At 39.6% G+C, this 17,930-nt stretch overlaps 1 protein-coding gene and 1 pseudogene across 11 annotated transcripts in view; one reads left to right on the top strand and one right to left on the bottom strand.

Moving 5' to 3' along the window:
* SCMH1 (Scm polycomb group protein homolog 1) overlaps positions 1-17,930 on the bottom strand; it is a 151,640-nt gene that overhangs the window by 22,607 nt on the left and 111,103 nt on the right. For all 11 annotated transcript variants that reach the window (XM_049617394.1, XM_049617395.1, XM_049617401.1 and 8 more), the window contains one exon: positions 17,198-17,324. In XM_049617394.1, coding sequence (XP_049473351.1) covers positions 17,198-17,324 — 127 coding nt within the window. The remainder of the gene's footprint in view (positions 1-17,197; positions 17,325-17,930) is intronic.
* LOC125913323 (protein-associating with the carboxyl-terminal domain of ezrin-like) lies at positions 1,643-16,315 on the top strand (annotated as a pseudogene).

The following is a 17,930-nucleotide window of genomic DNA, read 5'->3' as shown; positions in this document are numbered from 1 at the left end:
CAGAGCCTGCTGGAAGAACAGCCCAGACCAAAAGCCAAGGCACAGAACTTATACTTGGTCTTCTGTGTACTGAAAAGAGAATCTAAACAACTCCCCAGATGTATGTACTTTCATGTTCAGTACTTGGTTGCCTCACACATTCCTATAGGTCTTATATGTGTAAGGGATGGTAGGGGCCATGGCAATATTAGCCAGAGTGTGCTAGTGTGTGTTTGGGCTTGCACTTAGAATGGTCACACCACTGTGACCTGCCTTGATTTCTGTTTTGGGTGGTAGAGTCCCTTTGCTATCTTTTGCATTAACACTCAGATCCAAAGAAAGTAGTAAAACAGAGAAACATGGGACCAAAGAAAACAACGGAAAGGACCCGAGGGTCCCATCTAGAGAGTTGTCTGTTTCAGTAGTTTATCAGGTCATGGCAGCTGGGCACTCTCCTGCTGCAACTCTCTACCTGGCACTGTGCTGGGCAGGGAACAGGGAAGGCACATGAGTAAGAAGCAGTCCGAAACTGAGGTGCTTCCTTGATCTCCAGAGAGAACCCATGGCAGCCTGGTCAGCTATGACATTCTTCTGGTGTGCCTTCTAGGACCCACTTGAAGAGGGTACTCTGCTTTCTCACACTGTCACGCTAATGGATCGCTAATGGAAGAAAGAACAGGTGAGCAAAAGGTCTTTTTTGCCATTAAAGGCAAAATAGAGAAGAGCAGTAGCTGTGGCAGCCATGGATGGACTGCCATGCTCGTCCGTGGGGCTTCAAGTTTAGCAGATGTAAAACAAGGGGGTTGAGTCGCATGCTCTCTGAGGATTCCTCACCTAATTCGAAGGGAAAGGGAGATGGAGAGACGGAAACGGAAATAGTACGAGTGGCAGGATGTGGAAGGTGACAGGTAGGAAAGAAAGAAGGGAAAAAGGTAAAGAATAAACCAGATGCGTTGAAATACACATTCAACTCTGTTCTCTGCTAAAACCCTCTAACATGAGTCAGACAATAAAGGAGACAGCTTAAAATTTTGGAAGCTGGAAAGCAGATAAGCAAAGCAGCAACTGACTGAGCAGACCCAAAAAAGCCAAATCCTTAACCAAGAATGGGCAATGATGAGAACCAAGCTGTTTCATCTTAAAATTCACAAAAGGCCCAAGAATGGGCAGGGGCCCCTGGAGGTGGGTGTGAAGGCAGATCTAATGAAAGAAGGATTGGGTGAAGTCTGTTAAATAGTTAGGACTTCCATGTCATGATATGACTCTTTCATTGAACACGAAAGTAAAAATTCAAAAACTCAGAGAGATAAGAAGAGTAGTTAAAATAAATGAAGACATATATCTATGAAAAGACACTCAGGAGAATGTTCATAGCAGCTTAGTCATAACAGCCTAAAACTAGAATCAACCCAAACGTCCACAATGAGAGAATGCATATACAAATTGTAGTATATTCATTTATTGGGAGAGCATTCGGCAGTAAAAAAGAATGAACTATTGATAGGGTGCTTCTCAAAAACATTACTTTTAGTGAAAGAAACCAAATATAAAATGTACATATAGTATAATTCTATTTCTGTATTAAGTTCAAAACAGAAAAATCAAATCTACAGTGAGAGAAATCAGGATGAAGGTGGGAGAGAAGGCCGACTTACAAGGAGGCATGGCGTAACTTCCAGGGGTGGTAGAAATGACTTTCATCTTGACTGGAGTTCTGGTTACGTGGTGCTTACAAAGATTAAAACTCATTTAATTGTACTTTAAGATATGTATGTTTCACTGCATGTAAATTTTATTTGATTTGTGTGTTTACACAAAAGGAAAAAAAATATAACCAGTCCTGTGATGATTACAAAAAGAAATTCTAACATGGATTAAAGGGTGAAAGATAAAAGGCAAACTACAAAACCTTGAGAAGACTGTGGCAGTTTAAAAACATGACTCCCACACCTCTGACCTCCCTTCCATCGATCTGTGTGATACTTGACCAACAGACTATGTAGAAATGACCCTGTGCCAGTTTCTGGGCCCAGGGCTTGCTTATTTAAGAAGCTGACAGTTTCCATTTCCTCTTTCTTGGGACATTCACTCTTAGGACCCAACTACCACACGTGAGGAGCCAAAGCTACTCTGTGGCAAGGTCTGTGTGGAGAGAAACCAACAGCCAACTTGTCAGCCACGTGTAGAAGTGGGTCCTCCAACCCTAGTCAAGTCACTTCAGCGGACACCACATGGAACAGGTACAAGCTGCTGCCACCTAGCCCTGCCCACATCGTTGTCTTAAGCCATGAAGTTTTGTGGTGGTTTGCTATGTAGCAAAGGATTATTGGAAGAGACAGTGGTGCCAGAGATAGGGTACCGCAGTAACAAAAACCTAACACACATGGCATTGGCTTTGAGACTGGAAAGCAGAAAGAAGCATGAAGGGCCACAAAAAGGGTGTGAGCGAAAGCAGAAAGGGGCTTGAACAGAAGCCTGTAAAAGGCGGCGGGGGGAGGGGGGGTCAAGCAGTTCTTTTCATTTTGTACCATCTCTGTCCTCATTAGTCTGAGCTGGCAATGCTTCGAGAATGGAAGCCTATAAGATCTTGAGAAGGCTGTCAGTGAAAGCCTAAGGCAAGAGAGGAAAATCTTATTGGAAGATGGAGGACAGGGGCCACGTGGGTAGGTAGTGATCTAGAGTTTGATGACACTGTCATCTGCAGTAACAGGGGACTAGGAAATAAATGTACCTGGTGAGCTTCGTGAAATAGCTAAAGGGACTTTTAGACAAAGTAATGAAAGTGCAAGGTGGCTTCTCATTGCCTATGATAAAAATGCAGAATGAGAAAGATGAGCTTAAAAAATATATAAAAATTTAAAAAGCCCACAAATAAAATTGCTTCTCATTTCTAGTCCTTCCAGAAGGCAAATAATTCTAAGTTATGAAAGGGTCAAATCCAGATGGGGCAATAAAATATTTTATTAAGGTGCCAGAATGATTAAGACTATGCTTCGTAGACTCTTTCTGACCAAAGAGCCCTCTAAGAATCCTAGGGCTCAGTCTTGCAGATTTTTTCCCTTAAACGGTAGGAGTTCCTAAGACTCTTAAGAGCATTGTCTCACAGCAGCTACAGAGGAAGCCCAAAGTAGAGAAGAGCTTATCTTCAAGAGATTTTGGTTGTGCCTTTGTCTAATGAAGAAAATCCCAATAATATTCCTAGTAAACCCCTCAAGTTTCTAAGAGACTCATTGTGGTGGAAGCATTGGCAGCTCAGACTAAAAGGGACAGAAATGGTACAGAATGAACAGAAGAAGCCTTTAGACCCAAACCTTTCACAGACGGGATGAAGACCAAGAAAGCAACCTCAGTTTTCTGTGGAAAATGAAGGATGATTCAGAGGACAAAGCTGAGAGCCATGGAAAACAGTCCCAAGAAAGTAATATTGGGTCTAATTAAGGAGCTGGCAACATGCGCCCGGCTGGATTTCAGAATTTCTACAGGCCAGGGACTACTCCCGGTTGGATGGGTGTATCTGTAAGTTACCCAATGCCTGTCCCACCACTGCAGGTGGGCTACGTGGGGAGCAGACAGCATTTTTCTTTAGTTCACAGGTCTTCAGATTGAGAGGAACCGACACTCAAGGAGCTGTGCCTGACAATCTGCACCTGGGAGGTCTCATCTGCACCTGCATCTGATTTAGATGATGAGATCCCAGATCCAGAGCCTGATTTGTAAAGGTAAGAGACTTTTAATGGAGACTCTTGCAAGGGGAAGAATAAATTTCCCAGGCAGGAAAAATGTAAGTGAATTATGTCCAGAGAGTAGACTGAGGTGACTTTAAAATATGGTCTATAATTCTTTGACCCTCTTCCTATAGAAGAGTGGGGTCTATTCTCCTTCTCTTGAATCTGAGCTCTATGACTGCTTAATCAGTAAAATATGGTACAAATGATGCTATGCTAATTAGGGGGCTTGAGTCTTAAGAAAATGGAAGTCTCTACTTCTTGTCTCTTGGGACAATTGCTCTTGGAACTCACCTCCCATGGTATGAGGAAGCCCAAACTACCCTCTAGAGAGGTCCGTGTAGAGAAGAACCAATAGCCGGCACCAATTCTGCTAGCCATGTGAATGAACCATCTTGGAACTGGATCCTCCAGTCCCAAATGAGCTACTCCAAATGATGCCATGTAGAAGAGAGATGAGTTGTCTTAATTTTAATATTACCTTTTTCTGGTACATAAAAGGTTATATGCCTTTCTTTCATAGTTTATGCTTTTGCCCTGTTTTTAAAATATATAAATTTTATATTAAATATTAAAATATTAAAATTTATAATTGTCATGTTTTGGTTTTCTACTGCATCCATGAAATCAGAGGCTGCAAAAAAATTGGAGACGGGTTCAGTATGTTAAAAGCTTGGAAGTGGCTATTCTATCTTAACAACAAGTGAAAAGCTGAACAAAATGAAAAATTAACAATCCTTTTTAGATCCTTCAAAGAAGTGAGGTCACAGGGCAAACTGATGCCACCCAAGTTTGGAGACAAATGGGAGAATACAGAAAACCACATTTTACCAAGCAGAAACCCATGAGCAGACACTTTCCACAGTAACCAATGCCAAGGCAGGAAAATCTAAACATAACTGATGAATTGCTGGAAGTTTAGTGTGGACAAGTCTGAGAGTTAAAAACTCTAGAGAAACCCAGTCATTGAGGGGGAGGTGTCCCACACTTTTGTGAGTTTTACCTTTAGGAGCTCAACCACATTCTCACAGTCTTAGAGAAAAATCCCCTCATGCTTCCATCAGTGAGTGCAGAAAAGGAACCATTTTAAAAACATGCAAGAGTCTACAGAAGAGTAGACTGGCCTTAACAAGGCCTGCCCTCAGGTAAAACTATTTTACCAGAGCTTAACCTGCTGGGATGTGATAGAGCCTAACCTACCTGGGAGAGAGGGAAATGCCCAATTCTAGCCTCCTCCAGCCATCCTGTCCCACCTAAGGGCAAGGAGGATAAGAAATACTGGTGAAGTTCATACTTTAGGGGCACAGCCCTTCCCCACGCCCCCGCTCCCCCCCGCAAAGACTGAGACCTAATCATAGGACTATAGAACACTTCTTCCTTTCCCAGAACCTTACCATCACATTAGTAAAGGCCTATTTACAACAACTCCTTTTACCTAGTACATCATGTCTGGTTATCAAGAGAAAAATTACAAGGTATACTAAAAGGCAAAAACTGCAGTTTTAAGAGACAGAGCATAAGACTAAAGCATACACATAAGAAACTAGCCTTAGACTAGAAAGCGTAAAAACCAGACTCAGACAAGGCAGGGATGTTGGAATTATTAGATTGGGAATTTAAAACTATGATTTTTTCTAAGGGCTCTAATGAATAAAGTAGACAGCATGCAAAACAAATATGCAATGTAAATGAAGAGATGGAAATTCTAAGAAAGAATCAAAAAGAAATGCTAGAGATCTGTTGCAATGTTTACGGCAACAGAAATGACTGCCTTTGATGGACTCATTAGTAGACTTATCAGTGGGCATAGCCAAGAAAAGAATCACTGGGCTCGATGATATCTCAATAGAAATTTCCCAAACTGAAAAGCAAGGAGAAAAAAAAAAAAAAAACCTGAAAAAACTAAACAAAACAAAAACTCCCAAGGGACTATCCAGGAACTGTGGGATAACTATAAAAGGTGCAGTATACACATAATAGGAATATCAGAAGGAGAATAAAGAAAGGAACAAAAGAAATTTTTGAAGGGATAAGGACAGAAGAATTTCTGCAAATTAATATCACACACCAAACCATAGATCTAGGAAGATCAGAGAACATCAAGCATGAGAAATACCAAAAACAATGCTACAACTAAGCATATTATATAAAAATGCAGAAAATCAAAAAATGAAGAAAAAAATCTTGAAAACCCCCCTCACCTATAGAGGAGCAACAGCAAAACTTACATCCTTAGAAACCACGTGAGCAAGAAAACGCTGGAGTGAAATAAAGTGTTGAGGGAAAACATCCACGAACCTAGAATTCTGTACCTTGAAAAATTAGCCTTCAAAAGTGATGGAGAAATAAAGACTTTCTCAGACAAAAAAAAAAAAAAAAGAAGGAGTTTGTTGCTTTATTACTAGTAGATTATCTTGCAAAAAAGGTTCAAGAAGTTCCTTGAAGAGAAGGAAAATAATATCAATCAGAAACTCAACTCTACATAAAGAGCACTGTAGGAGACATACATGAAGGCAAAATAGAAACTTATTTTTCTTATTCTTAACTGATCTAACAGATAACAGTTTGTTCAAAATAGAAATAACAACAATATATTTGTACGTGTTATGTATACACTTACTAACACTTATGTGTAAGTGAAATGAATGACAGCAATCATACAAGGGATGGAAAAGAGGAATTAGGATTTCTTGTTATTATATCTGTGAAGTGGTATAGTGCTATTTGAAAGTAGACTTGGATTAATTATAAATGCATATTGTAAATTCTAGGGAAATCACTAAAAAAGAGGGGCACCTGGGTGGTTCAGTTGGTTAAGCATACAACTCTTGGTTTCAGCTCAGGTCACGATCTCACGGTTTCATGAGTTTGACCCTGCCTCCGGCTCTGTGCTGACAGTGGGGAGCTTGCTTGGGATTTTATGTCTCCCTTTCTCCCTGCCCACCTCCCCCCAGCGCCTTGCCCCGCCAACTCACACTTTGTCTCAAATAAATAAACTTAAAAAACACAAACCCTAAAAAAGTATAACATATTCTAAAAAAGGAGAAAAAAATGGAATCATATAAAATGCTCATTTAAAACCACCAAAGGCAGAGAAAAAGTGGAAGACAAAAACAGGCACAAAGAACAAAGGCAGCAAACAGGAAACTCAACAAATATGGTACTTATCAAACTATGTCAATAATCACTTTAAATATCAATGGTCTAAACATCAGTTAAAAGGGATTCTGAAAGTGGATCAAAAAACAAGACCCAACTCTATGTTGTCTACAAGAAACTCACTCTAACTATAAAGAGGCATATAGATGAAAAGCAGAGATAAAGATATACCATACTAACACTAATTAAAAGAAAGAAAGATAACTATATTAATTTCAGACAGAGTAGACTACAGAGCAAGGAAAGTTATTGCAGATTAAGATGGGCATTACATAATGATATAATCATCATTTATCCTAGAAGATATATCAATTCTTATGGTATATGCACCTAACAACAGACCATCAAAATGTCAGAGGTAAAGGGACACCTGGGTGGCTTAGTTAAGCATCCGACTTCGGTTCAGGTCATGATCTCGCGGTTTGTGAGTTCCAGCCCCATGTCAGGCTCTGTGCTGACAGCTCGGAGCCTGGAGCCTGCTCTGGATTCTGTGTCTCCTTCTCTCTCTGCCCCTCCCCCACGTGTGCTCTGTCTCTCTCTATTAAAAATCAATCAATCAAAAAAAAAAAAAAAAAGTCCGAGGTAAAAATTAATAGAACTCTAAAGATAAACAGATGAATCCACTATTTTAATTGGAGATTTCATCATCTCTCTCTCAGAAATGGTCATCTCTCTCTCAGAAATGGACAGAACCAGCAGGCAGAAAATAGTAAGTACACTGTTGAACACAATCGCACCATCAATCAATTGGATATAATTGATATCTGTAGGTTATTTCACTCGGCAACAGCAGAACACACATTCTTCTCAAGTTCACATGAAACATTCATGAAGACAGACCACACACTGGGCTATAAAATAAACCTTAATAAATTTAAAAGAATAGAAATCATACAATGTTTGCTCTTAAACCACAATGGAATAAACAAAAAATCCGTAATAGAAATATAGGTGGAAAATCCCCCCAATACTTGGAGGTTAAACAATATATATATAAATAACACATGGGTCAAAGAATAAATCTCCAGATAAATTTAAAAATATTTTGAACTAAATGAAAATAGAAATGCAACTTATCAAAATTTCTGGGGTGCAGCAAAAGCTGTGGATAGAGGGAAATATATAGCATTGAACGTACGTATTAGAAAAGAAGAAAGATCTGAAATCAATAATCTAAGCTTGGGGCACCTGGGTGGCTAAGTCAGTCGAGTAGCCGACTTCAGCTCAGGTCATGATCTTGCAGCTTGTGGGTCTGAGCCCTGCTTTGGGCTCTGTGCTGACAGCTCAGAGCCTGGAGCCTGCTTCGGATTCTGTGTCTCCCTCTCTCTCTGCCCTTCCTCTGCTCGCACTCTGTCTCTTTCTCCCTTAAAAATAAATAAGCATTAAAAAAATAAATCTAAGCTTCTACTCTAGGAAACTAGAAAAAAAAGCATATTAAATCTAAAGTGAGCATAAGAAAAGTAATAATAAAGAACAGCAGAAATCAATGACACTGAAAACAAGAAGTCAATCGAACAACAAAAAAATGAAACCAAAAGCTGGTTCTTTGAAGAGATCAATAGTATCAAAAGCCTTTAGACAGGCCAAATTAAAAAAAATGACACAAATTACTACTATCAGAAATAAAAGAGGGGACACCACTACGGATCCATAGTCATTAAAAGGATAACATAGCAATACTATGAATAATTCTAGGCCCACAAATTTGATAATCTAGATAAAATGGACCAATCCATGAAATCCACAGTCTGCCAAAACTCACACAAGAAGAAAAAGATCATCTGAATATGCCAATAACTATTAAAGAAATTGAATCAATAATTAATATTCCTCCAAAATAGAAAGCACCAGACTCAGATGGATTCACTGGTGAATTCTACTAAGTATTTAAAAAATACATTTTACCAATTACCTATAAGCTCTTTTAGAAAACAGAAGCAGTGAGAATACTTCATAATTCATTCTAGGAGACTGGCATTACCCTAATACCAAAACCAGAGAAAAACATTACAAGAAAAGAAAATTACAGACCAATGTCTGTAGATGTAAAAATCCTCAACAAATTACTAGCAAATCCAATCCAACAATACATTAAAAAATATATATATACACTACAACCAAATGAGATTTATTTCAGGTGTGCAAGGCTGGTTCAAAACATTAAAAAATCAATTAATGTAATACATCACATAAGCAGGCTAAAAAAAAAAAAACTATTACATGATCATATTAATAGATGCAGAAAAAACATCTGACAAAATCCAAGACTGATTCATGATAAAAACTCTCAGCAAATAAGGACTAGAGGGGAACTTCCTGAGCTTGATAAAGAATATTTACAAAAAAAAAAACTTCAGCTGACATCACTTAATGGTGAGAAACCAGAAGCTTTCCCATTAAGATCAGGAACAGGGTAAGTATGTTCCCTCTCACTACAACTTTTCATTATTGTACCAGAAGTCCTGACTAATGTAATAAGAAAAGGAAATAAAAGGTATACAGATTGGGAAAGAAGAAATAAAATTCTCTTTTTCACAGATGACACAAATGTCTATGTAGAGAATGCAAAAGAATTGACAAAAAAAAAAAAAAATCCTGGAACTAATAAACAATTATAGCAAAGTTGCAGGATACAAGGTAAATATACAAAAGTCAAATTGCAAGAAACAAGTGAAATCTGAAATTAAAAACACAATACATTCACACTAGTACCTCCAAAAATAAAATACTGGGAATAAACCTAACACAATATGTAGAACTTACATAAGGACAACTACAAAGTCTGATGAATAATAATAATAAAAAAACCCTCTTAACTACAGAGAACAAACTAATAGTTACCAGAGGGGAGTTGGGTAGGGGGATGGGTGAAATAGGTGATGGGAATTAAAGAGTACACTTATCATAATAAAAAAATAAAATAAGAAAGAGGAAACTAAACAAATGAAGAGATATCTCATGTTCACAGACAGGAAGACCCAATATTGTCAAGATGTCAGTTTTTTCCAACTTGATCTACAATTCAATGCAATCCCAATCAAAATCCCAGCAAGTTATTTTGTGGCTACTGAGAAAATGAATCTAAAGTTTACATGGAGATGCAAAAACCTCTAAATAGTCAATACAATATTGAAGGAGAAGAACAAGGACTGAAACTACCTAACTTCAAGACTCATTGGAAAGCTACAGTAATCAAGACAGTATAGTATTGGTGAAAGAATAGACAAATAGATCAAGGAACAGACAGAAAGCTGAAGAACAGTCCCACATAAATACAGTGAACTGATCTTTGATAAAGGAACAAAGGCAATGCAATAGAGAAAAACACGGTCATTTCAACAAGTGGCACTGATACAACCGGACAGCTGCATGCAAAAAAAAAAGGAATCTAGATACAGACTTTATACCCTTCACAAAAATTAACTCAAAATAGGTCACAGACCTAAATGCAAAATTCAAAACTATAAGACTCCTAGAAAATAAAACAGGAGAAAAAATGAGAATGACCTTGGGGTGTGGCAACGGCTTTTTAGATATAACACCAAAGGTGTGATCCATGAAAGAAATAGTTGATAAGCTGGATTCATTAAAATTGAAATCTTCTGCTCTGTGAAAGACACAATCAAGATAATGAGAAGAAAAGCCACAGAGGGAGAGAAAAATCTGCAAAAGGTACACCTGATAAAGAACTGTTTCCCAAAATATACAAAGAATTTTTAAAAAGTCAGCAATAAGAAAATGAACCCAATTAAAAACTGTTAGCTATCTCAGCAAAGAAGATACATAAATAGCAAATAAACATATGACAAGACGCTTTCCCTTGTGTGTGTGTATATCATTAGGGATACGCAAAATAAAACAACAATGAAATACCACTGCACACCTATTAGAATGGCCAAAATCCAGAACACTAACACCACCAAATGCTGGCGAGGATGTGGCGCAAAAACAACTCTCATTCATTGCTTGTGGGAGTGCAAAATGGTACAGCCACTTTGGAAGCCAGTTTGGCCATACTTTACAAAACTAAACACGCTCTTACCATATGACCAGCAATCTCATTCCTTGGTATTTACCCAAAGGAATTTAAAATTTATGCCCACACAAAAATCTGCACATGGATGTTTACAGCCGCTTAATTCATAATTGCCCAAACTTGGAAGCAAACAAGATGTCCTTCAGTAGGTGAATAGATAAACTGTGATACAGCCAGACAATGGTATATCATTCAGCCCTAAAAAGAAATGAGCCATGAAAAGACATGAAGAAAATTTAAATGCACATTACTAAGTGAAAAGGTCAGTGTGAAAAGGCTACATACTGCATAATTTCAAATACATGACATTCTGGAAAAGGTAAAATTACAGAGACAGCAAAAAGATGAGTGGTTGCCAGAAGTTAGGGGGGAAGGTGGGATGAATAGGCAAAGCATGGACGTTTTTTTAGGGCGGTTAAAATATTTTGTATTACCCTATGATGGTGGATACATGCCATTATACATTTGTGAAGACCCACAAAATGTACAACCCCACAAGAGAACCCTAATGTAAACTACGGGCCCTGGGTGATAATGATGTTTCAATAGAGGTTGATCACTTGAAACAGATGTACTTACTACTCTGGTGGGGGAATGCTGATAATAGAGAAGGCTGTGCATGTGTGGAGGCAGGGGTATATGGAAAATTTCTGGACCTTCTGCTCAATTTTGTTGTGAACCTAAAAAAAAAAAAACAAAAACCAGTCTAGTAAAAAATTCAGAAAACAAAAAAGAGTTCATAGCAGATGCGAATATCCAAGAGTGGGGAAGTCACATACACTAAGTGTATGTGACCAATTTCCTAAATGTATGTAGGATCTTTTTAGGCAGATAATTTTGCAGGACTGGTTTTCCACCAAACACCCTTTGGAAAATGCCACTAGAATAATGAATAAGGATACTTTAAAAGTAAGATGCTAGACACAAGAAACTAAATACAAAGTCTGGAAGATACAGTTGAGGTAAGCTTTGACAAAAGTTGAGCAAAACGTCAAGGAGAATAGGGATAAGAATAAAGAGGGTTAATAATATTACACTACGAGTTCAAGAGGTTCAACATTTGAATAACATGTGTGCCAGAAGGAGTGAAGGGAGACAAAGAAGTGGGAGGAAGTCACTGAAAAAAGAATTTAAGAAAATTTCAAGAAACTAAAGAATGGATGGGCACATGAAGTGTCCAGCATGGCCAGTAAAAATACTCACATCTCAGGTGAGATTGCAGAATACTACTGATGAAGAGAAGCTTCAAAGAGAACAAACAGGTTTCATGCAAAATTAAACATGCATATCTATGAAAGATTTACATGGGAAAATAAAGACATGGGAAGGAGCAAACCAGGAAGAACACAAATGGTAGGAGAAGAGGATGTTGAGAAACTCAGAAGGCTCCAGAAGAGACTTCTCTTTAAGGGTTTGAAATGGATAGAATATATAATGTGCTTGAACATAAAGAGAGATATACATAGTAGTAAGAGAGCTTAAGGTTGAATTAATAACTATCTAGCAAAATAAACACATAAAGAAATCAACAAGAGGGGCGCATGGGTGGCTCAGTTGGTTGAGTGTCCGACTTCAGCTCAGGTCATGATCTCACACTTCGGGAGTTCGAGCCCCGCATCCGGCTCTGTGCTGACAGCTCAGAGCCTGGAGCCCGCTTCAGATTCTGTGTCTCCCCCTCTCTCTGCCCCTCCCCTGCTCATGCTCGGTCTCTCTCTGTCTCAAAAATAAATAAAAACATTAAAAAAAAAAAAAAAAGAAATCAACAAGATTTACTCTGAAAATAAAATGTGCAACAAAGGAAGAATAATCATAGTACACTACTTGGTTCAATTGAGAATAGCATTCCACAAATTACAATGACAAAATACTGACTTTCAATCTAATCAAAATTATAATATCATGGTATTAAGATAGGGAAGTGTGTGTGGGTGGGTAAGTGACAAGGAGATTAAGAAGAGTTAAATCTTCAGCTTCTAAAGTGGGTTGTCACACAAAGAAATAAAACGTATCCAAATTGGCAAGGAGGAAGCCAAACTTTCACTCTTTGCAGACAACATGACACTATGTGCAAAACCCAAAAGACTCCACCAAAAAAACTGCTAGAACTGATCCATGAATTCAGCAAAGTCGCAGGACATAAAATCAATGTACAGAAATCAGTTGCATTTCTATACACCAATAACAAAACAGCAGAAAGAGAAATCAAAGAATCGATCCCATTTACAATTGCACCAAAAACCACGAGATACCTAGGAATAAACCTAACCAAAGAAGTGAAAAATCTATACAATGAAAACTACAGAAAGCTTATGAAAGAAATTGAAGAAGACACAAAAAACTGGAAAAACATTCCATACTCATGGATTGGACAAACAAATATCATTAAAATGTCAATACTACCCAAAGCAATCTAAATATTCAGTGCAGTCCCTATCAAAATAACACCAGCATTCTTTACAGAGCTAAAACAAACAATCCTCAAATTTGTATGGAACCAGAAAAGGCTCTTAATAGCCAAAGCGATCCACTAATGTGGGTCTTCCAGGTAATGTTGAAAAGACAACTAGGCACCTTAGAGGTATCCAGAATGATATGGGGCAAACCAAGCAAATATACAGGCATCTAGGGGTTGGAAAACATAATCAATATTTCTATTGATTCATAGAAAAGTGTTCATCTGTGTTTTTCTTCCTCATCCATGGAGCTTAGGGGCAAAGGCCATTGTTTCATTAATCTAATGACACTCTTTTAGACTAAGCAAACCCAGTCATTGGCTGGGGCTAGATGCAGATGATGTATTTGGAGAAATATGTGATAAGACCCTGACTAGAACTGGACATAAATACCACAGGTAGACTATGTTGTCTTCCAATGGTTAGTTGGAGAAGAAACTATAGCTGGCCTTCCCTTCAAGCTCTAACATTCCAGGATTTGGGTGGAGACATAGTTAACTCTAAGAAAAAGACTATGCTAACTTCCCTGGGGACTATTCCAATTGCTTAAATATCTCTAAAGAAGGTAGAGAATCTGCAGAGTAAGCAGAGTAAGGTTTCACACACGTATCTTTACTTTACACATAAGAAATGAGTGTTATTCATGGGGTACCTGGGTGGCTCAGTCAGTTAAGCATCCAACTCTTGGTTTTGGCTCAGGTCATGATCTCATGGTTTGTGGGATCGAGCCCTACATCGGTCTGTGGTCTCAGTGTGGAGCCTGCTTAGGATTCTCTCTCTGCCTTTCTCCTGCCCCTCCCTCCCTCTCTCTCTCAAAATAAATAAACTTAAAAAAAAAAAAAAAAAGGAGCACCTGGTGGCTCAGTCAGTTAAGTGTCCGACTTTTGGTTTCGGCTCAGGTCATGATCTCGTGGTTCATGGGATCGAGCCAGGCCTCAGGCTCCGCACTGATATGCAAAGCCCACTTGGGATTCTCTCTCTCTGCCTCTCCCCTGCTCAGGCTCTCTCTCTCTCTCGAAATAAATAAATTTAAAAAAAAAAAAGAAATGAGAATTATTCTTTATAGTTACCCCACTGGGAGACTGTATATCTATTCTACTGGTGTAGCTTTTTCAGTTACCTTCATAGATGGCTGGTTTATGAAATGGAGACAGATAAAAAAAATAGTCACCACACTTTGCTCTGAATCAAATGTTCATTGGTTGGTCTCCAAAAATCATGTTCACTCTCACAGCACCAAGTTTGCCACCATCAATGATGCTAAAAAATCAGCCTGGTCTTTGTTTGGGTTTGTATGGGCTGATGTTTGCTTTGGTCAGTCTGCAGCTACAGGGGTCCTGAGAAGAGGGAGAAGGCACTCTCTGGAAAATAACTGTAGCGCTGGGTCTCCGTTTTGGTTCTCCTCAGCTTTCAACAGACCTTGCTTTATCCCATTCCAAGATGTCAGCCAGCACTCTGCACCTTGCCCATGACCTCCTCAGGAACGATGGTCTAGAAGTTGTGAATTTCTTGAAAAGTTTAATGTTGAAGAGTAAAGAGGAAAAAAAATCAGAATTCTTCAAGTTTCAGCTGCTCGTGAGAGGAATTAATAGCATCATGGTTGGTGCCTCTTCTGCTTAACCAGGTGGTGTGTGCAGAGCCAGCAGCCTTTAAAAGTTTTCTTCCTCATCTGCTTGGCTCCGTAAAAGACAGTGCACAGGGAGAAACCCCAGAACTCCCTTGCTGGCTCTTGCTGGCCCCGTTCCAGTCACAGGTGATCCCCGTGCCGCTCCAGCTGTTTGAGGGTCACGATGAGCACACGTGGAAAGTGCTGCTGTCTCACCTGGAGGCGTGTGTGGAGCACTTCACTCAGGAGCAGCTGAAGAAAGTCACCTCGTCACAGGTATTACCAGGCTGGCATGCTACCCGTGATTCCACTGTGGCAGTTACTCGTCACAGCCTGGCAACGGTGGTCTCTCTACTTGGACCAGAGGTGATTGTGGGAGGAGGAAAGAACCAACGTCTTCAAACGCACTGCCTCAAGTTCGACTACAAGTATTGACCTTTCTTCAGAAAGTGAGTGATTTTCTCAGCCTATTGAATTTCCCACAAACGGAACCTCAGATGTAAAAAAATACCTCAGAAGACAGTGAAAACTTCCCATCAAGTTGTAAAAAGTTGCCTCAGTGGAGCAAGCCAAGGGAGTCTGCAAACCAAACTGTCAAAGCACAGATCTGTCCTACAGAACCCTTGGATGCTGCCAAGGCCCCACTCACTCACTAGTGCAGAGGGGGAACTGTGGGATGACTTAGCACCGAGCAGCTAAGATCCTAAGAGAAACCCTGGAGCGGAACCACTGCTCACTCTGCAAGAGACCTGTCACCTCAGGGGAGCAAAAGGCCATTCCTATTCTGCTTCCACTCACCGAAGAGTCCAAGCCTTTGAAATCAAGCCCACCCCAAAAGACCAGTCTTGCACAGAGTGGGGACGAGCCAGACCAAACCAAGCTGCCAGAAGTGTCACAAGGAAGGAGGTTTAAGGTTCCATCAGAACTGGGTTTAGGAGAGCTTGCCAATTCAAGTAAAAAAGAACCCACTACAAGATCTTGAGTTGGATGGGTTTGTTGATACGATCCTGGAAATTAAGCCTGCAGCCACTATTCTTATTTTACCTGAACTGAGGACAGAGATGATGGTTCCCAATAAGATGATATCCCACCAATGATGCAGCTTTCCTCAAACTCTGCTGCAGCAGAAATTACTGCGGGAGAGTCTGAAGGCTGGGGAGGGGAAGGGAAGTCGAACTAGGAAGACGGTACTGGTGACAATGCGTGGCAGTTACACTGTAGGAAAAAGGATTCCTTTAAGGAAAAAAAAAATCAAACTAATACCTCAACAGCAGGCTCCACAGATAAAAACCACCTGGGCACCCTGTTTTTGCCCTTCCAGGAGCTCTTTTTCCAGCCTGTGCTAACTCAAGTATGAGCCCTTCCTTGAGTGGCGGCTGAGAGTCCTAGGCAGTGAAGAGGCTCATAGCTCTGGTTTCTCCGAGAAAGAGCCATGTGCGTTTGACTAAGAGCTCTGTGAAACCAAGTGGCTGTGGAAAGGCTGAATTTACTCCCCAGGAGAGAAGAAAATAAATACAAATACCCAAGTTGATTAGCTTAATTTTGTGCCATTTCTTGAACAGTCAGAAAAGAGTAATTAAGTTCTACTATAAAATATAACTTATGGAAAAAAAATTTAGCTATAAGGTATATAAACGATTTTAAATTGCTCAGGTTTTCTTAGGCAGCTTATCGGGTTACAGTCGTGCTGAGCGAATAGCCCTGTGGGACCCTGGGTGGTTACTGACTCTTCCTCATGTGTTATAGTATACCAAAGTTCTTAATGAGAAATATCTCCCACAATCCTGTTTTCTAAATATCCAAGAAAGACTATTTTCACTAGAAAAAAAAAAAAAATCAGAGCAGTTGCACACGTATTTGAGTGGTGGCAGGATTACTGTAATGCTGGAAGGATTCTGCAAGGGATCAGTAAACAGGGAGCACTCCCAAATGGAAAGGATGAGTATTAATACAAAGTGGGCCAGGGGCTCCTGGTGCTGGCCCTGCCTCCACCCCACCCCATGCCCCAGCTCCCCAGCCCTGAGTTCACAGAACATCTATCCAAGTTTCTTCAATTGCTTGGAAAGGATGAAGGTTTCTCTGAAACTATTTCAAATGCCAAAGATAAAAAAAATTTTTTTTTAAAGATTTGATTTAGGTTTACAAATGGACAGGGGTCTAATTGCTGGTGCAAGACAAGAGAAAGTACAGATACTGGGGCCTGGGCCTTGTTGTAGCTAATACCATGATCTGCTCTTACCTGTGGGGGCCTGCATGGCTGAGCTGGGGATGGTGGCAGCATCTTGGGGTACAGTGCTGGTGTCCGGTTCAGGGGTGCTGGTTGTTGGTGAGGTGGGTGGTGGGTTCAGCAAAGTCCGAGGTTTCCTCTGTCAAAACGGATGGGGAAAAGTTTGCTACCCATGACAGGTAACTTGTCTTCTGATTCCTCTATTCCTAGTACTCAATTCACCCATGAAACGAAATACGTATTTGTGGATAGGGCTGTGTTTTCACTTTGTTTTCCACACAGAATCTTGCCCCAAACTTTACATACAGTAGATGCTTAGTAAATATTTTCTGAATCTATGTACAAGACTCTGGGCTTCTACAGAGCCAGCGCTTAATTCACTGTCATTTATACTAGATTCAATGTTATCATTTGAAATTCCAGGTTCTTCATCAGCTGGGCACACAAATGTACAAAAGGCTTAAGTCTACTTTGACATTATTTTGTACTTTGCTTCTCTCTTTAAAAATGGAAACGTTCCTTCCCCTAACTACCAATTCGTTCCTCTGTCTACCTCTTCAGCTTATCATCTGCCATTTCTTATCTTAAACTTTCTACCCTAAGATTTGAATCTCTAACTAAATTACTTCTCTAAAAGCTCTGCAATTTTACCTGGGCTCTGCTTTTACAGTAATATCTGTCCCTTCTGCCTGGAATGGCCTTTCTTTTCTTTTTTTTTTTTTTTTTTTTTTTTTTTTTTTTTTTT

Source organism: Panthera uncia, assembly GCF_023721935.1.
Source record: "Panthera uncia isolate 11264 chromosome C1 unlocalized genomic scaffold, Puncia_PCG_1.0 HiC_scaffold_4, whole genome shotgun sequence".
NCBI classification, from domain to species: Eukaryota; Metazoa; Chordata; class Mammalia; order Carnivora; family Felidae; genus Panthera; species Panthera uncia.
Note: the sequence above shows the minus strand (reverse complement) of the source record. Positions and strands in the feature narration are given on the sequence as shown.